General features: G+C 34.9%; 3 protein-coding genes across 15 annotated transcripts in view; 2 read left to right on the forward strand and 1 right to left on the reverse strand.

The window, feature by feature from the left end:
• The first annotated feature begins 1901 nt into the window (after nucleotides 1-1901).
• Nucleotides 1902-3546, forward strand: dnlz (DNL-type zinc finger). Of its 2 annotated transcripts, none has more exons than XM_084136750.1 (3): nucleotides 1902-2331; nucleotides 2427-2566; nucleotides 3254-3546. In XM_084136750.1, the coding sequence occupies exons 1-3, from the start codon at nucleotides 2029-2031 to the stop codon at nucleotides 3414-3416; spliced, it is 606 nt and encodes a 201-aa protein (XP_083992876.1). In that variant the 5' UTR covers nucleotides 1902-2028; the 3' UTR covers nucleotides 3417-3546. The 2 variants fall into 2 exon arrangements, with proteins under 2 accessions (XP_083992876.1, XP_083992877.1); XM_084136751.1 differs by having other exon boundaries at nucleotides 1902-2310.
• Nucleotides 3547-4913: 1367 nt separating this feature from the next.
• uck1 (uridine-cytidine kinase 1) lies at nucleotides 4914-9806 on the forward strand. Its single transcript, XM_084136748.1, has 7 exons — nucleotides 4914-5536; nucleotides 5910-6069; nucleotides 6234-6330; nucleotides 6714-6856; nucleotides 8255-8349; nucleotides 8751-8799; nucleotides 8882-9806. The coding sequence occupies exons 1-7, from the start codon at nucleotides 5447-5449 to the stop codon at nucleotides 9079-9081; spliced, it is 834 nt and encodes a 277-aa protein (XP_083992874.1). The 5' UTR covers nucleotides 4914-5446; the 3' UTR covers nucleotides 9082-9806.
• A 1465-nt stretch (nucleotides 9807-11271) lies between these two features.
• rapgef1b (Rap guanine nucleotide exchange factor (GEF) 1b) overlaps nucleotides 11272-20779 on the reverse strand; it is a 46295-nt gene continuing 36787 nt past the window's right edge. For 7 of the 12 annotated variants that reach the window (XM_084136759.1, XM_084136758.1, XM_084136762.1 and 4 more), the window contains 14 exons: nucleotides 20645-20731; nucleotides 20479-20564; nucleotides 20292-20388; nucleotides 18617-18692; nucleotides 18339-18426; nucleotides 18172-18261; nucleotides 17116-17301; nucleotides 16949-17033; nucleotides 16738-16832; nucleotides 15396-15474; nucleotides 15206-15307; nucleotides 14982-15079; nucleotides 14112-14240; nucleotides 11273-13134 (listed from right to left, as the gene is read on the reverse strand). In XM_084136759.1, coding sequence (XP_083992885.1) covers nucleotides 12984-13134; nucleotides 14112-14240; nucleotides 14982-15079; nucleotides 15206-15307; nucleotides 15396-15474; nucleotides 16738-16832; nucleotides 16949-17033; nucleotides 17116-17301; nucleotides 18172-18261; nucleotides 18339-18426; nucleotides 18617-18692; nucleotides 20292-20388; nucleotides 20479-20564; nucleotides 20645-20731 — 1449 coding nt within the window. In that variant the 3' untranslated portion in view covers nucleotides 11273-12983. Of the gene's footprint in view, nucleotides 13135-14111; nucleotides 14241-14981; nucleotides 15080-15205; nucleotides 15308-15395; nucleotides 15475-16737; nucleotides 16833-16948; nucleotides 17034-17115; nucleotides 17302-18171; nucleotides 18265-18338; nucleotides 18427-18616; nucleotides 18693-20291; nucleotides 20389-20478; nucleotides 20565-20644; nucleotides 20732-20779 lie in introns of all 12 variants that reach the window. The other 5 variants (XM_084136753.1, XM_084136761.1, XM_084136756.1 and 2 more) reach the window with 2 other exon arrangements.

The following is a 20779-nucleotide window of genomic DNA, read 5'->3' on the forward strand; positions in this document are numbered from 1 at the left end:
TTTTACATATCTTATTTATAACATATTCATATATAGTATTTATTATTTATATAAAATCTATATAGTTAAATATAATCTTATATGATTCTATAGAACTGTGTTTCTGATCTTTCCAATTTTACAAATCTAAGGTATTGTTGTTAACCTGATATATTTCCTTTACATAGTTTTACATAATTTTACAAGCGATTTTTAAAAAGAGAATGATTTAATGTTGTGTCTAAAATGTATGGTCCTCTTCTTTAATGATCAAATATAATTTGAAGTAAAGATAGCTTACTGTTTAGCTAAATGTTTTTTGACTGTTTTTAAATATTTTTTTTTCTTCTTTCTGAATTTTTGTAGAGACCTTTTCCAACATTAATAACATAAATAAGGTATGAAAACTGTGATCGTGCATATTTAATTACGTTGCGTGACGGACACAAAAAGAACGTGACGTCAACATAAGTCGATTAATATTCATGAGCCAGATCTTCGCCATAGTAGGATTTGAACTGCGGCGCGAGCGGGCGCGTTCACTGGTGCTGCGCAGATACCGCACACGCGGGCGTGACTTTGACGCAGGGTGGAGCGGACGGTGCAGACGATCCTTGTGAGATGAAGGTCGTTTGCCCGTTAACTGTAACCGAAGAAACTGTCGCAAGACACAGGCGCGCGGGAAGGCAAGAAAAGTCACAACTGTTGAATAACGGAAACATGACGTTCCTATGACATCATAAAGTTCTCCTCATCAAAGGCAAAATGGAAGCAGATGTTACAACATTTACCCGCGGAATGTTTACCACTGTTTACCAGTTGGATGAATCAAATAGGCTAGTAATAAAATGATAATAACATGATAATTACAATTACATTCACCTAAAATATGTCTTTACAAGATTATTTCAAGACCATTTCACCATCGTTATCATCAGATTTGTTTATCATCAGATTTATTTGCAGCAGCAGGACTATAACAAATTTTACTTTAAAGACTCATGATGTGAGCAGGCTATCAGTCACACTTTCACCACTGTGAGCAAAGTTTGGCATATTCAAGCTTCTCCCAGTAACATGTATAATGTAGCTATTTATCGAAAATATTTCATTTCTTTTTCTTTTTTATTGCAATCTTTTGAACAATAAACATACAAGGGCAATAACATCAATTATATAAAATCGAATATTATGATATATATAATAAAAATAAGACAAGAGAAAGCAGTAGTAAATTCACACGTCTATAAATAAGTACAAAGAGTTAAAAATTATTAAAAGAATAGATTTATAGAAGGCTTTAAAATCATTTACATTTTTTTTTTTTTTGCTTCGTTATTTCTTGTTTCTTTTAATATATACAAGCAGTGACCTCTTTTAAAATAAGTAAAATTAGTTTTTTCCCTCCCAATTTACATTTGTGGATATATAATGAGTAAATTCACAATATACCAAATTTTGAAGTCACCAATATTATCATAAAAATAAAACGTACATTTATTTGAGTTGTAATTAAGTGTTAGTACTATTTTTAACACATACACGAAAAATATTGGTGATAAAGTGTTTGGAGATTTTAAAGGTCTCTTTCCAATTTACAACTTCTCCAAAATCCAATGGCTAAAGGAACAGTGGAAATTTGGCAAATTGTTCTATGATCATTATTTTTACATTTTCTGCCTTTTGAATTTATACCTTTCAGTTAATCTATAGGTTTGGCTTTTCAATAAAATTATTTCCAAGCAATTTCATAAGTTCTGAGGAAATGGCATTGATTACCATTCTATACTCCTTGACAGATATATAAAATTAAAAATGCCCTTAAAATTCTGAATAAGTAAGTAAATGACCCTTACTATTCGATGCAATCCACATTGGTAAATAAACATGATGGGCGGGGCTTCGTTTAGACGTCACGTTGGTTGCGTCTCTGTCGTCATCGGCAAGCGACGAGTGATTCAACTCGGTTTGAGCAGATATGACATTTCAGCCTCATTAGAGATATCGCCTGTGTTTAAGAAGAACATATAGTCTGGTAACGTTTAGATAATGAGCTCTAGATTATTTTTCTTTTTATTCAGACCGAGAATAACCAGATCACGTGGTGCGGGAAGTCTGTCTGTGCCCAAAACATACTGTCCTGCGAGAGGCAAATATGAGGAGGCACAGAAAGGAGCCCCAAACACCTCCTTACACTTCACTAATTCTTTACTGGGGTCACAGAATGGAGTCAGATTGAGTTCCTGCAGGAGCTTCACAACCTCGGAGTGCAGGACTGAAGCCATTGGGCAAGTGCAGTCAACGCACTATCAACTGGTGTACACCTGCAAAGTACGATCATATACTTCTTCTGTAAGTTACTTGTGTGTGACTGGCGAACTTTTGATTCGCCTAGTTAGGTAGTATTGCTCAACTCAGTCATGTACTTTCCTGTTTTGTATCTTTAGGTGTGCTCCACTCGCTCCATGAAGAAAATATCCAAGATAGCCTATCACAAGGGCGTCGTCATAGTAACGTGTCCTGGATGCAACAACCATCACGTCATCGCTGATAATCTGAACTGGTTCTCTGACCTGGAGGGGAAAAGGTGTGTGTGTTTGTTCATGTGCATGGACGATTGATCCGCGCAAAAGTTGAAATGTTAAAAACTGAAATAAAGAAAATAAGGCTGTGCAAGGCAAAGCTGTTACTTGACTGTGTTCTTTAAAGCAGGGCTTTGCCCCCGGTTTCACAGACAAGGCTTAAACCTAGTCCGAGACTAAAATGCATGTTTGAACTGTAGTAACTGAACGCATCTTGCACTGATAGATCTTAAAATATGTAAGTGCCATTGTTTTGTCTCAAGATGCACACCAGTACTGTTGTGTTTTTTTAAGGCATGTTTATAAAAGTTAATTAAATGTCCTAATTGAACTAAGGTCTAATCCTGGCTTAATCTAAACCATGTCTGTGAAACCAGGCCTTGATGCCACTAACCCTTAAATATGTTCATCCTCGTGTGAGGATCCATCCTACAAAATAAAAAGCAGCTATTTTCCATTTATAAAGACCCAGTTTATGTTGTGACAATTTTTTAATTAATTTCTATTACATAAAATTTTTTCTACTCACTATAGTACTGTAACTCGACTGCTAGATTTATAGATTTATATTTAAATATAATTTTTTTTACAGTTTTTCTCTAAACCTTTCCCCTAGAAAACCCCTGCTCTAAAGCATTATGCCAAAATCTTTATTGGGAAGTTAAATGTTGCATGTTCTGTATTTGCCATAGAAACATTGAGGAGATCCTGGCTGCTAAAGGAGAATCAGTCCGAAGAGTTCAAGGGACCGAGGCCCTGGAAATCTTTGCAGAGGAATCAGTAAAGGAGGCGTCAAGAAATAATCCAGATGAACAGAAACCACCACATCTGAGCGACGGCTCGGACAAAACATGATTGACATTAATATTGACTGTCTAAAACTACCAGTTCAGGTCTAGCAATTACCAAGAGCTGTTCATTGTATCATATCGTCGTTATAGTTTTTATATTCTTCTTATTAAAGCACTGAAAAACAATCATCTCATCACTTTGGAGTTTTTTTAAGTGTTGGCTCCACCTTGTGTTCACTGCAATATTTTCACTGCAACATCCTTTGATATCTTCACTGTATCAGCGACCTTTGACTGGTAAACATGAATACAGCTAAAGAAATACTGGTTTTGCAAGGCTTTTGTTGTTTTGTTTATTTTGCAACAAAAAACAACAGTTACAGACAAAACTAAGGGTTGGAAATTCTGAAATAAACTAAAGCATATTATAAGCAGTGTTAGTTAAGTTACTAACTACTAATTACAGTGTAATTAGACTGTAATTCGATTACTTCTCTATTACTACTTTCTAATTACTTTCTAAAATCCCATATCAACCTTGAACAGTTGAACAATACAAGGATAGTCATGATACGGCACTTTAGTTCTTTCAAATAAACAATATACAATTGCATAAATTATTCTTGAACTGACCAGAGTGTGTAAAGGGAGAAAGTTACGTTGAAAACATACATTTTAACATAATTTTTTTTATTTCAAATACACTATTGTTTTATATGGAATTAGTCTACAGTATTTAATGCAATTACATCAGAAGTGACTGTAATTAAATTACAATACTTTACCAAGTAATTCATTACACCCAAAACTGATTATACGTATTACATCACTGAAGAAACTTTCTTAAAGAGATAGTTCACCCAAAAATGAAATTTTGTCATCATCACCCTTAAGTAGTTTCAAACCGGTATGAGTTTCTTTCTTCTGTTGAACACAAAAGAAGACATTTTAAAGAATGTTGGTAAGCAGACAGTGGACGGCATCCATTAACTTTCCTAGTATTTTTGTTTGTTTGATTTTTTCCTACTATGAAAGTCAATGGGGTCCATCAACTGTTTGGTTACCATCTTTTAAAATATCTTCTGTTGTGTTCAGCAAAAGAAAGAAACTCATACAGGTTTGGAACAACATGAGGGTGAGTAAATGATGACAAAATTGTCATTTTTGGGTGAAAAATATATATTTTCTGTGAAAACGTACATTTAGTAAAATTCTGCAAGGAATAGTAATAAAATAACTATAAAATGAATATAAAAAGAGTATTTTCAAAGAGTCCCCATAAACAAATTTCTAGCTAATACATCAGAAGAACTTGTTTTAACCAGGTTTTAACACAATTTGCAATAGGTGATGACTTTGTTTACAAGTTTTATGAGGTTTGCGCGCGCAGCATGACGCAGCAACGTCCAGAAGCGAAACCATAAAAACAGAAAGAGGAGGTAGAATGGCATTCAACAGAGAAGCAGGGATGCGACAATGGTCGGGGCTTAGCGGTCTGCTCTTATTGGCCAGGATAAAATAACTGTTCTACTTTTAATTCTGTGCAGTCTTTCACTTCATCATCTATTAAAATGTCTCAATATCTTTACACAACTCAGTAGATTATTGTCCAGATTGCGCTCGAGCGGTGCAAAGGTAGAGTGGTCACATGACACCTGTTACTTTTCTCAGCGCTGGACTAGAACGGACCAATCACAGTTTGCGGTGACTAAACAAGGCTGCTTTAAACAACATTATTACATAGACTGATGGTGCCGTTTCCACTTTTATGTCAGGAATCAATCTCAGGCATTCACAAGATGATACTTTCTAAACTCCAAATGTCTCCAGTAAGACAAAAAATCATCATGAGATTTGAATGAGCCTCAATGCGGACATGTCTTTCTGAGTCGCTGAGCGCCTCGTGGTGGAAGAGAAATGTCATGTTCACTTTAACAGTTGCTAACTAGTACAGTAATATTGGAGTACTTTTTATCGGCCTTTGCTGAGAGTGAAACCAGGCGGTAATTGAGCACACACCCCCCCGGGAAGCCTCCAGCTGATGACCGATCATATCCAGAACGGATTACTTGAAGTTTTTCTTACTGTACCAGCATGAATCCAGCCGGACTGTTGTGTGAGAGCGAGCGGCCGCGCCACCGTCCTTTCCTGATCGGGGTGAGCGGAGGAACAGCCAGTGGAAAGGTACGAGACACTGCATGCATGATGGAAACTGATGCACACTGCTGGCTTTGGCGTTTTAATGCATGCAAACCTATAACTTACATGTTGTCCCGTAGGTTAGCCACAGTCAACATGTTAATAATATAAATTATTGTAAATTATTATATATAAATTGCATTTCATTTGCATTTAGGTGGAATGCATGCAATTTAAACCATAATATGTAAAATGCACAAGAAAACAGTATGCAGCAAGTAATTATAGGCAATGACAAAAGGCCCGTAATCTTAAAATCTGGTGTCTTGTGTCTGTAATGATATCCAGGCTGATGCAATTACAAAATGTGCAGTAGACTGTCAGTCCAGGTCATTAACTGCTATTTTTCTCTTGCTAGTCCACGGTGTGTGCCAAAATCATGGAGCTTTTGGGTCAGAACAAGGTGGATCACCACCAGAGGAAGGTCACTATCGTCAGCCAGGACAGTTTCTACCGGATTCTCACTCCAGAACAGAAGGCCAAAGCTTTGAAAGGCCAGTACAACTTTGACCATCCAGGTAAAAAAGGATGAGAAATAATTCAGCCATGAATTAAAAGGCTGTCGTCATTTACTCACCCTCATGTTGTTTGATATTGTCCTTTTATGTCAGCAAAACAAGGTTGGAGCGACATGTGGGTCGGTTTTCAATGCACTATGATGTTTTCACTCTCTCTCTCTCAGAGGCATTTGATACGGAGTTCATGTGTCAGACGTTGAAGGATATAGTTGAAGGGAAGGTGGTGGAGGTTCCAACATATGACTTCGTCACCCATTCCAGGCAAGAACACACACACACAAACACACGTTGTGTTTTCATGTTTAATGGGGACGTAATGGTTTTTATACTGTACAACTCATACTCTTTCCCCTTACACTAACCCTACCCATCACACAAAACTTTCTGCATTTTTAAAAAACATAACTTAGTCTGATTTTAAAGCTGTTTTCCTCATAGGGACCAAAATGTCTCCACAAGGACAAGGATTTAAGATATTGCCATCTTTGTGAGGACATTTTGTCCCCATAATGTTGGGTTTACCAGGCCACACACACATACTTTTTACTCATAATGACACGTCAACCAATGACACATGCTGAGACAGTCTCATGACAGTTTGTGATTGTCTGTCTGATAACGGAGTGTTTAATGACTGTGTGTAGGCTGCCAGAGAAGATATGTGTGTATCCCGCTGATGTGGTGCTGTTCGAGGGGATTCTGGTGTTTTACACACAGGAAGTCAGAGACATGTTCCACATGAAACTGTTTGTGGACACGGACTCAGATGTACGCCTGTCTCGCAGAGGTAATGCACACATAAGCACACCAAGTCTAGAGACAATGTCTTTATATATTATTTAGAAGTTTATATAAGGTAATAAGTGCTGTCAAATCAATTAATCATGATTAATCGCATTTAACATACGTTTTTTTGTTAACGTGTGTATATATTGATATATTTATATATATGTGTGTGTGTGTGTATATATATATATATATATATATATATATATATATATATATATATATATATATATATATATATATATATATCATAAATACTTTATAACACACATTATATAAACACACATTTTATGCGATTTATCAATTTGACAGCACTAAATGTAATATTTACTAACATAAAAAAAAGTTATTGTTAAGTTCAGGCTTTGCTATTTCCAGTTTTGTTTTTATTTCATAGACACATTTCAAAGTTGTATTTTACAGTTTTGTTCAAGAGTAACTTCAAGAGTTAAAAAAAATAAACTCTAAAATAAGAACTTAGACTTTAAAATAGGCAAAACCTAATAGAGGAACTTTAAATGTACGAATTAGAAAATGATTATGTACACTATTGTTCAGAAATTTGGGGTTTGTTAGATTTTGTAATGTTTTTTTTTTTGTTGCTCACCAAGGCTGCATTTATTTGAACAAAATAAAATCAGTAATATTGTGAAATATTGTAAACTGTTTTCTATGTGAATATATATTAAAATGTAATTTATTCCTGTGATCAAAGCTGAATTTTCAGCATCATTACTCCAGTCTTCAGTGTCACATGATCCTTCAGAAATCATTCTGATGATTTGCTGCTCAAGAATCATTTCTGATTATTATCAGTTGAAAATAGTTGTGCTGCTTCATATTTTTGTAGAAACCGTAATGCATTTTTTGAAAGTTCAAAAGAACTTTATTTGAACTTTAAACTTAAACAGCATTGAAGTAGAACTATTTTTATACAGTAAATGTCTTTACTGTTACTTTTGATCAATTTATTATGTCCTTGCTGTTTAGTTTAATAATAAATAAAAAAATCTTACTGACCCCAAACTTTTAAATGATAGTCCATATTTGTTTTAAATAATTTATTTAATTTTCAGAAACTGTTTTTAGCTTACTTTTATAATTTTTATTTGAATTTATGTACATTTTGGTAACACTTTATTCTACAGTGTCTGTGTTACACGTGTTACATGTAGTTTCTATAGTAATAACTACAAATTATGCATAATTACATGCAACTAACCCTAACCTTATAGTAAGTACATGTAGTTAATTAATATTACTCTGTACTTAATTGTATATTTACACTGTAACAAGGCCATCGTAAAATAATGTGTAACCTAAATATGAAATATTAGAATAATTAGCATAGATGTATGTTGCCTGTTATAACAGTGTCTGTATAATATTGTGTGTTTAGTTCTGCGTGACATGAGGAGAGGTCGAGATCTGGAACAGATTCTCTCACAGTACACCACGTTTGTTAAACCGGCCTTTGAAGAGTTCTGCCTTCCGGTGAGAACACACCCTCACACTCACACACACACACATACACACACACACATTCTTGTACATCTATCTTTATGAGGACTTTCATTGACACAATGCAATCTCTAGGCGCTTACCCTAACCTTACCCATCACAACTAAGCGCCTAACCCGAACCCTGACCCTAAACCTCATTATAACCTTATCCCTAAAACCAAGTCTTGACCCTCAAACAGGCCTTTAAAGGCTCTCAGAAAGTGAGGACCGGCCAAAATGTCCTCACTTTACTCTCTTTGTCCTCACTCCAATGGTCTAAAACTCAAACTGGTCCTCACAAAGATAGTTGTACAAGTACACACACACACTAAAGCTGAAATAACATTTGGTATTTAAAGCATTCATGACATCTGAAATCTCTCTCCAACTCAGACCAAGAAATATGCAGATGTCATAATACCTCGTGGAGTTGATAACATGGGTAAATATGAGCCATAATATTCCTGCCTATATGAAACTAAGCCTTGCTTTTCAAACCTGTTGCTTCTCTTTTAAATCTTCAGTGGCAATAAACCTGATTGTTCAGCATATTCAGGACATCCTAAACGGTGACATCTGCAAATGGCAGAGGGGTTCTGTCAATGGACACGCCCATGGGCGGAGTCTAAAGAGGGGCGTGGCCGAACACAGTGAGATATCCAGCGGAGGCGGGAATCTTCCCGTAAAACGCCCCCTACTGGAGCCCAGCACACGACCACACTAACACACAAACGATCAGAAAACCTGAAGGCTTGAGTTTTCAGCATGCTTCCAACACACGATCTCTGTCAGGTTTACGAATGCCTTCTGCTGCTTATCTGAGTCACCTGACCCTCAGCGTGACCTTTGACCTGAAAGAGGAACTGTTCTGTATATGTAAAAAGAGTTAATGTTCTACATTATCTGTCATAATTTACATACTAATCACAGTAATCTGTACTGAAACGATACGTGTGATAAACTACCCGTAGCAGGGTAACGACAACGGTACATCAGCAAACACTGATGTTTTCACTGCCTGAATCGTCTCATTGGGATGTAATTTCACTATAAAACATGAGATTTTCAGTCACACCTGCAGAATAAAAAAAGTCAACTTGTTTCATTATTATTATCTAGAGTATAACGGCATTTTAAACAGTTTCAGTGTTTGATATTCTTGCCTTATCTAGATCATAAACTCCTGTTTGGTCAGGATAAGACAAAATGGATGAAGTAAAATACTTCTGAATATACTAGTAAAATACTAGTGAATTATAGTGATTGTTTAGTATTTAAAATATTAATCTCACTATCACTGATGTGTCTCTTTATTTTGAATGTTTCACTGTGTAATTTATGTTACTCTTGTCTGAAATTAATTCCGAAATGTGAATATTTTAAAAATAGTTTTGCATTTCTTGTACAAACCTTTTTTCAAGTATTAAAGAGAACATGCTTGTGACTTCACATCTCATTGTTTGTACATTTAATTTTGTCTGATAAAAAAAAAAAAGTGTAAGAAATGATGACAAAAAACCCCTCACTTTTTCATGTTTATTTGTATAGCGCTTTTTTAATAATACTATGAAAAGCGCTATACAAATGAAGGTAATGTATCATGGCTATACCATGGTACTGAATTGATTTTAATGTTAATTTACATGCAAGATATTTCAACAAGGTATTACCATGGTAGTGACGTGATACTGAATGATTAACATATTCGTTGACCGTGATATTTACTTCAAGATACACTAGCATTCAAAAGTTGGGGGTCAGTAAGATTCTTTTAAAGGGGTGGTATAATGCCATTTTCACAAGATGTAGTCTTTGATGTCCCCAGAGTGTGTATGTGAAGTTTTAGCTCAAAATACCCCACAGATATTTTATATAACATGTTAAAATTGTCACTTTTTGAGGGTGAGCAAAAACGCACCGTTTTTATGTCTGTTCCTTTAAATGCAAATGAGCTGCTGCTCCCGACACGGGGCGGAGCTTCAACAGCTTGTGTCCTTTTACCTCACACACACATGCACTGAAAATTTCAAAAACTTTTAGTCTTTTATGTTCAAATCGAAGTCAGACAATGATGGAGAGACTCAAGAAGTGACAACATGTAGAAGCAACAGGACGTTTCTGAATGGTTAGTTGATGAATTTATGTAGCTTATGTGTAGTTATCTTCTAATCATTGATTAGCATATTCTGTCTTGATAATCTATAAATCGCGTTCAGGGGGCGGGGTTTATGTAAATTCGAGGGTTAGTGATGTCACTAACCTGTGAAGAAGCTTGTGTAGTCCCTACCAGCCATTTGTTGTAGTCCTTAAAAAACTATTTCTTTAAAAGCAAATATCTCCCTTTGCTTTGAACTTTGAGCGTTGTAACTTTGCAGATGTTGTTTATGCTCAAACAGCAACAATACACACTAACTAAAGCTAGAAAAGTGAAATCATAATCAACCACCCCTTTAAAAATATTTGAAAGAAGTCTCTTCTGCTCACAAAGGCTGCATTTATTTGATCAAAAATACTGTAATATTGTGAAATATTACAATAATTTTTTTTAAATATTTGATTATATTGTAAAATAAAAGCTGAATTTTTAGCATCATTACTCCAGTCTTAAGAGTCACATCTAATATGCATATTTTTCCAGGGTTCTTTGTTCAAAAGAACAGCATTTATTTGAAATAGAAATGTTTTGTAATATTACACGTTTTTCCTGTCACTTTTGAACAATTTAATGCATCTTTGCTGAATAACAGTATTAATAAAATAAATAAAATAAATAAAAAAAACTTACTGACCCCTTCTGAACAGTGGTCTATTTAACAAAATATCATGGTATAACCATTAAACATGGGAATGGTGTGGCAATTTTTGTAGTTGTAAACGCGTGTTAAATGTAGTGTTGGAAAAATACAAACACAATACAAAGAGAGCAGTTTTATTGGTGGTTGAATATACAGGATATTAAAGGTGTAACAGGAAAAAAAATTCCCAGGAGTCAGTAAACGTCAACATCTCAAGACGCCACACAATACACACTGAAGAAAGCCTTTTTAGCTTCCTTTCTCCCGTAAGCGAATAACAACATTCTGTAAAAAAAAAACCACATGCGCGCGCGCACACACTCACACTCGCACTCACACACTCTCTGATGCCCAGAGATCACAGCATATTCAGTCCTTGTGTTTTTTGCCTCATAATGTTAGTTATTTTAGTGCACGACTCATTTGGTTTGAAAATATATTTCCTCGTAACTGCCCTCTACATGATAGGAGATTATACATCACAACTGTACATGTACATTTATACAGAACATAATATAATACACATCCCAAAAGAATCAAAATCATCCACATGCACGGCGGCGTCAAACGGAGCCCCGCCCCTCTCTGTGACATCATAGTTATGTTCGGGTCACTCTTTGACAATAATCAAAAGACAAAAAATGATAAATTAACTTTGAAAAAAGAAAAAAAAAGCCTATTTTTGGGACCATTAGGGTAGTTTTTTGCATTTTGACACTATTTTCATGAATATCAAGCCTTTTCCCATAAGCATCATTCATGAAGCATGAGCAGAACAAATGATTTTTTTGTTCTGATGTGTTTATAAAACATGTATTGAACTGAATGCAACTACTTATGTAATGAATAAACTTGCATAAACTTCTGAAAAAATTGCATAAAAGGCTTTACGAACAACTTGCATTTTTTAAATTTGTTCTGCGTGTGTTTGATGAATGTGACCAATTTTCCCTTTAAAATTAAATTACCATAAGTACAAATACTACCATTTTGTTTGTACCTTATAAATGCACTCATTTTTTTATTTTTGGGGGGGCATTTCGCATTGTGCAAGCTATTGAAAATTGGTAAGAGGAAGAAATGTACATGAAAAGAAACTGTCATGAAAATAATGTCAATGCAAATTGTTTTAAGGTGAAAACACACACGTTCTCGTGGGATTCGATGGGCTGTCAGCGTAAACGGTTATAATAAACTTGCACATGGTCACACACAAAATAATATAGCAAGATGACGTGAAAAATGAGTCCAAACGTCCAGTTCGTTCTGTAATTTTCAAATTAATATATTCCACTTATACATTACTCACCGTGTCCGTCAAAACATTAATTTGAACAGATCAGTGAATATTCCTTATATACGGTTATAAGATTGCACACGTCTGCCCGTTTCCCAATCATGTGGTCCGAACGGTGACCCAGCGGGCGAATCATCAGGTGACTGACCTTTGGAAGGCCAAACGTTACGTCCGAACGGGACAAACAAACATGAACTCACTCCATCAGGCACAGTGTATTAATATCAAATGAACCAAGCCCTCTTAGAGTGTGTCTTTCTGTAAACCCACACATAAACATAAAAAAGTTGCTTTATATCACAGCATTCGGGTCCTCTTGAGCGTGCGTATCTGTATATTTGTATGTTGATACTGAATTAGGATTCCCCTCGTGAATTTTAAAGTCAACAATCGGGGAAAATACTGCCAATGTCTGCCAATGTTTATCGGTGCAAACTGGAGCTTGCGTGTCTCGGTTCAGCCCAGAACTGTAGCGTGGGTTCCCAAGGTTCTGCAGGAGGTTCAGGTCTCACCGTATATATTGTCTCTGAGGCTCTAGGTCTTCTCCTCGCGCTCTGTCCTGCGCCGCGAGATGTTTCGTGGTTTGATCTTGAGCGAGAGTTCCCACAACGCCTCCTCCGCCAGGTGATCGCTGAAGTCGTTGAAGAACGAGACGATGTCTTCGTTACGCTTCAGTTCGTAGTGTCTACAAAGACAGTTGAGATAAAAATGAATAATTGAACTAATTTTTTAATCAGTTACTGGTGAAATCGGCAACTGATATATGAAATGTATACTACAATAATATAGCATTAATATAAACCTTATAAAAATTTTACAAATCAAAAACAGTTTAACTTATATACATAATTATAACTTTAATGTCCTAATTTATATCCTAATTTTATTAAGTTATATCATAATTATGACTGTCATAATTGTTTTTTGTCATAATTTTGTCATAATGACTTGGTTATAATCATGACAAATTGAAATTATGATACTTTTTATGTCAAAATTATGTTTTTTTATTATCTTACAATTTCAACTTTTTATATCATAATTATGAGTGCCAACTGATTCAGCAATTTTTATGTCATAATCATGACTGTCAATTGTTTTTTGTCATAATTTTTAATCTCATAATGACAGTTATTATCATGGCAAGTCGAATGATGATAAAAAATAACAATTATGACAAGCCAAAATTATGAGATACTTCTTATATCTGTTTTTGTTGTTGTTGTAATTTCGACTGTCAAATTTCAGCTTATCTCAATGACTTGCTATCTTATCAGTTATCAAACTATCAAACTCAAAAGAAGATGTTTTGAAGAATGTTGGTAATCAGACAGTTGATGGAAACCCATTGACTTCTATTGTATTTTCTTCCTACTATGGAAGTCAATGTGGTTCATCAACTGTCTGGTTTCCAACATTCTTCAAAATATCTTCTTTTGTGTTCAGAAGAAGAAACTCATTCAGGTTTGGGACAAATTGAGGGTGAGCTAATTAATTTTGGCACAAATGGGCTTCCATAAAAATGTGACCAAATGAGCGATGTTTGATTTGACCACAGCCTTTAATGGCTCATTGTTTTATTGTAAGTCTGTTAGAGTCCAGGCCAGACAGTGTGGATCAGGTGTAATCAGACGTCAGCTCTCGGGCCAGCGCTTTACTCACACTTGCTGGAAGCGTCTCATGCTGTCCAGAATGTTGAACTGCTGCCAGCGCTTGGAGAAATTCACTTTACCCTCAATAAAATCCGGGTTTCCGAGGTGAACAAACGTCAGGTCCTGTAGGATCAAACCCCTGTCAGGGAACAAAAAAAACATTATTAGCAAAACTACTACATTACCTACTACACTACTACACCCAGAATAATAGAGTTTTGCATATTTTTGCATTTAAATATTACTTTTTTTTATTTGCTTGAAATATCATTTTAGTTCCAGCAATGAAATTATCTAATAATAATACATTTTTGTTGAATTTAGCAGATGCATAGACAATTGTTAACTACAAAACTAAAACTATACAAAAATATTTTTGGTAATTGAAATCAAGTTTTAAGAATAAATATTAAATAGAAAACATATACTTAAACAAACAAAAATCAGAAATGTTCCCTCAGAAACTAACAGAAATAAATAGGTTGAAATAAAATTAACTGAATAACAAATTAACTGAAATAAAAATAGATGAAAGCTAAATAAGAAATATAAAAAAATGACAAAAGCACAAAAGTACAAAAATTTTAAATTGAAAACTGAAAATATAAGAATAAAAGCCAATTCAACATATTAATTAATACATTCTATAATAGTGTATATAAAAATACTACATTTTTTACTATGCAGGTCAAAATTTAATGTCATGAACCTCATAAACTGCTTTTCTAACTCTCAAAAGTTGTAAAACGGGCAGATTTTGCCAGACAATGCTTTGATGAGCGTTCTTGAGGGAAGACTTTAATGAGCATCAAATGATTCATTTGCTTTATTTCATTTCAGTTCATTTTCTAACTAAGTTTTGTTTCAAACACAAACTCACAGGTAGGGGATACATGGAGGCTCCACTTCGGCTAGAGCTGCTCTGTACGCTCGGAAAGATGACGAACTGTCAATCAAAGTGCAGTACTCCTCCAAGCCCTGGAAAAAGACAGGAAAAGGGAGACAAACAAGAAAAAATCTGCTTTTATTGAATGATTTTCTTCAGTTATGCTAACTTTAGCAGTGAGGAGGACGTGTAGACTTTAATCAGTTGGTGTGACTGACCTCAGATGTCTGTTTCTGCCATTCCAGGCGTCTGATTGGTGCAGAGTCCAGCGCCGAGAGAATCGCCAAATACGAGTTGAAGTTATTCAGTTTCCGCAAGTGCTACGGACCAGATGAAAACATTAAATCACTCAGAAAGTAGAGGAAGTGCTCATGTATCTGTGTGTTACTCTAGTCAACTGTGGTTTACCTTCATGATTTTGATGAATTTGAGCAGCAGTTTCTCCCTGTCCTGAGCTTTCTCCTGCTGGATGATTATAGAGCGCACCCTAGTGGACAGGAGGAATTACACTTGAGTACACAAATACTGAGTATGGGGAGTATGTAGATATACAGGGTTATAGTGTGCAGTCAGTCCTCCATAGCCAGATTATAAAGCGATCTTCATACATGTGTGGTCCACACCGCAGCTAATTCAGGCTGGATACAGGAAAACTAACATCTGAACAACATGTCGAATTTACATCCACAGGTTTTGCATTATGTTTAAGAGCTAAAATTTGTTGATGATAAATTTAAACTGTAGTTTTTTTTCTCAGAAGTGCTCCTTTGATAAGCCTGGGAACTGTTACACAACTTTCCTTGTTGGTAAATTGTGTGTAAACCCAGCCATTTAGAGTCGAGAATGCTGTTTTGGGAAATTATTCACAATTTTTGGGCCCTGTGAAATCAGTTTTAATTTTTCCCCGCCAAATTCCATTTTATTTTTTTAAATTCCATTTACTGTTCAAATTAAAACAAGGAAGTAAAAGTGTGCAGAGCAGACTTCATATTTTATAAATAAATTAGTGATAAATAGAAAAAACACAAAAATAACTAAAAGTAATTTTTTTTAAATAAAAGCTTATTCAAAATACTGATTAATACTATAATAATAGTATATAAAATTATTTAAAAAAAATCCATTTACTATTAAAATTAAAGCATGGAAGTAAAAGTGAGCAGACTAAATTAGAGATAAAGAGAAATAATAAAATAAAAAAAAGCACAAAATCTAAAATTAAAAATAAAAACTGAAAATATGAAAATAAAAGCTTATTCCAAATACTATAATAGCATATAAAGATTTTTTTTTTAATTCAGTTTACTGTTAGAATTAAAACATGGAAGTAAAAGTGTGCAGACTTCATATTTGATAAAGAAATTAGAGATAAATAGAAATATAAAAAAATAATAAAAATGACAAAAGCGCAAAACAAAATCACTATAACTAAAATTAAAATAAAAAACGGAAAAATTTTATATAAAAGCTAAAAAAAATCAGTTTACTGTTAAAATTAAAACATTGAAGTAAAAGTGTGCAGACCTTATATTTAATCACCAGTCTTTTGTGCTTAAGTATTCACAAACAGTAGTAGATATTGTGATTTGAGTAAGTGTTCAGCCCTACTTTTGATTTATTTATCCAAAATGTCCCACTTCTACAACTCTGCCATTGTGATTTTACCATGGCAGAAACCACAGGGCCCTTAATGCACATGTAGGGAACATATGTTACACTGAGGGTGTAGCGGGTATCAGTAAATATGTACCAGTAGCTCATGTTGTTAAAGTGCTCTGTAAACTGGGTCAGATTTGGACTTTTCTCTTCGTTCTGTTCCTTTGCCCAAAGCAGCACCTCGGGAATCTGAAGACAGAGATGACGACAGGTTATTGTGCGTCACTTTTTACATTTTTACACCCACAAATACAAATAAATAAAAATCCATCATCACATCAAATAAAACCGTCTGTGTTTGTCACCTCGATCTTGTAGAAGAGTTCTGCGTCCAGCAACGTCAGCTGATCGGCGATCTCATGACTGCGGAAATCATGCAGCGTGCCGGGCCTTCGGAGAAAGAGCCAATTAAACACAAAACGAACGTGCAAAGATGAGATATACCTAATGACCCCTGAACTTTGACCTTTACCTGGCAGAGACGCCCCGCGCGGCGAGAGGCTTGAGCGTGTGCACGTGCCGCAGGAGCCTCTTCTGTTCCACCTTATCTAGGATGTTCTTTCGCAGGACCCTCGCCAGACTCAGTTCCCCGTTACAGACCAGCCGAAACACCAGATCCATCAACTGCCGCAGGATGTCCTCGGTCAGCTCCACCAGACTGACACACACATCACATGATGGAGAGAACAATCAGTCACACATTCAATACCATCCAAAAGTTTGGGGTCATTTTTTGGAAAGTAATTAATACCTTTATTCAGCATGGACAGAGTCAAATAAATGCTGTTCTTTTGAACTTTCTATTTGTGGTTTCCACAAAAATATGAAGCAGCTCAACTGTTTTCAACATTGATAATGATCAGAAATATTTCTTGATCATCAAATCATCATATTAGAATGATTTCTGAAGGATCATGTGACACTGAAGACTGGAGTAATGATGCTGAAAATACAGCTTTGATCACAGAAATAAATTACATCTTAATATATATTCACATAGAAAACAGTTATTTTAAATTGTAAAAATATTTCACAATATTACCGTTTTTACTGTATTTTTGATCAAATAAATGCAGCCTTGATGAGCAGAAGAGACTTCTTTTAAAAAAGTGCTAAATATATTCAATAGTGTATACACTAAATAGCTCTTCAATTAGAAAAAGCCTTATTTCAGTATTATTTCGCTACAAACAAAAGACACAAGAAGAAACATCTGGGAACATTACTGAGTAATGTCTTAATTCATTAATCATTTGATCAAGTTCCTTGAATAAATCGTCTGAACGAACCGATCTGCTAAGAAACATTTCTTCTTATCATCAACGCTGAAAACAGTTGTGCTAATGTTTCTGAAAGTCCCAAAACTGTGTTTGTGGCACATATAATATAAAATTAAAAACATATATTCCTCTTAAATAGCTTCAACATAGTTAATATATATTCACAACATTGTTAATGTATATATGTATTCCCTTTAGCTAACCTCTAAGTAGTTTTTATCCTTGTGTAAAACAATGCATTTACTCACCAGAGTTCATCCACGACTCTCACCAGCACGAAGAACGTGTTTTTACTGACACGCTTCTTGAAGGTGTCTGGACTGTGACAGAAGCGTGTGTATGTGCAGCGGAGTTAAGAAACACACACACACACATGTAGACCGACTGCTACTAACAGATCATGCGATTGAAAGGATATCTGTAGTGAAGTTTTTTAATGAGGTCTTCTGGTGTTATGAAGGTTCTGTAGGTGGTGAGAAAAGCCTCACAGTACAACACCAAATCTACAACAAACAGAGGAAAACAATTAAAACACACTCGAGATATACAGCAAACCTCCATCACACACAGATACTGTAGGAATAAATCAATCTAACACACATGCTAAATTGCACACTATAACAAAGAACATCACATATACACACAAATGCATAGTACTGAACAATCTTCATATGAAGAAAGGATGTGAATTACCTTTGCGGTCTGTTTCTGTAGCGTGAACTAACAGTATATCACCAGAACCGGCTCTCACATCAGGACCATCATCATTCTATCAGAGAGAGAGAGAGAGTTATTACTGCAGCTCAGCTCGTGGCACTGCACCAGTGTGTGTGTGTGTGTGTGTGTGTGTGTGTGTGTGTGTTAGACTTCAACCATCAACCACTACAGAATTACTCTCGAAACACTAGAGGCAATACACTCCAGTTCTGACCGTATCAAAAGCACATCAAATGCATGCATGCTAAAGATTTCCAGCTAATTTAATATCTCTAATATCACTCTGATTCCTCTTTCTTTAACCATTATGAAACATATTTTTAACTTAAATCAATATTTCATGTCTACATATTTATATATTTGATAAGTGTGTGGAGCTGCACGGTTAATGAAACCGATTCTCCTGTGTCTGTTACACCTTTGACAAGCACGATCACAGCGGTTCATTCAGATCTGCGTTCTGATCCAAAGAAAGCATGTAAACGTATGAAACTGCTTCATGATCTCAGAAGTGCTTGGATTAAAAAAGTTTATAATTCAGATATAAACACTGATGTCTACAGTAGCGATCAAAATAGAGTAAATCAGCGTTTGAAAGTAACTTGGCGCTTCAAATAACGAGTGTATCAATGACATCGTTACACCAGTAGGTGGCGACAAGTGACTGTTAAAAAAATGTATTCGCATTAAATTATTCAATCAAGAGATTCGTTCAAAAACGCTGATTTATCCAGTAATGAAGTGAAGTCTTTATGAGTGATTCATTGAATCTTTTTTTTTTTATTAATTAAATTAAAATGAATGATAACATTAATATTCATATTAAATATACTGCAGAAATTAACATTTTGCCAGAACCTCTAGTAAATGACATGCTATTTTGTTTATTTGTTAATTCAGAATCGTGATCTCTATTTTAAACAACAACAAATTGCGATTTTCAATTTATTAATCGTGCAGCAATAGTTTGTAAATTATGTTTATCTGATTTTCTATTTCCATACTATTTGTACTTCTACAGTTTTATTATCTGTTAAGTAACCACTAATTTAATGCTAAACTATTTTTCCCATCCTTTTTACATTAATTTCCATGACTTATCACTCGTTAATGGATAATGAGTTTTCAAATTTTAAAGACATTACCCCCATTTCTACCCGAGGAAATAGTTTAAAACTTGGAATAGCCAAAAAAAAAAAAAAAAATCTTTATAAAAACTTCAATGACTTTATTATTACTTTATTATTTATTATTAATTTTGACCCAGGAGCAGGGTTATTATTGTTAACTAAAACCATAAATAAGCACTTGAAATAAAATAAATATTGACAGAAATAAAATGATATGTAAAAAAAATATTTTTTAAGGCAACATTCCTCATTTTCACTTAGTTAAATTGAAATACCAAATTAACTAAAACAAAACAAACTTAAACGTAATAAAAACTATATAGACCAAAAAATGTAATGTAAAAATGAGAAAATAAATACAAAATAAATGCACAAATGCAAAAGTAAATAGCAGAAATGCATCAATCAATCAATCAATCAATCCTAATATTTCCAGGTTTACATTGTTCCTGGCTTTTGGTTTAAGATGTGTAATAAAGGTTTTGTACAGTTTATGAAACTTTACGAAAGAGCATTATTACCTCTGCTTTGAGCGTGATGCGGTCCATAATGTCATTATGATCAATGAGGGATAATTCATCAACATCATCTATCTGACCATGACTGGGTTCTTTCGGCCTGTGAGCGAGAGAAAACATTACACACATATTCACACATCTCTGACCGGCCCGAAGCACAACACACAAGCACAAAGACCTGATTTCATACCTGTCCTTAGACAACGCTTCCTTGCTATTGGACGTGGGTATGTGGGGGGTGTGGTCTTGAAGCACATCATCACATGAAGAGGTGTCCTAAAGAATTAAAAAAAATATAATTACACTCCAAACACACACACACACACCTTAACACAATGACACACATGGGCACTTACAGTGCGGTGTGTGTTGTCTCCGTTAGCCTGTGTGGACGAGTACAGGTTCACATACTCTCCCTCGCCACCTTCATCAACACTTTCACTCTATAGCAATAACAACAGGGACAAACGTCACAACTGGGACAGGCAGGA

This window comes from Abramis brama (genome assembly GCF_963993115.1).
Source record: "Abramis brama genome assembly, chromosome: 15".
NCBI lineage: Eukaryota > Metazoa > Chordata > Actinopteri > Cypriniformes > Leuciscidae > Abramis > Abramis brama.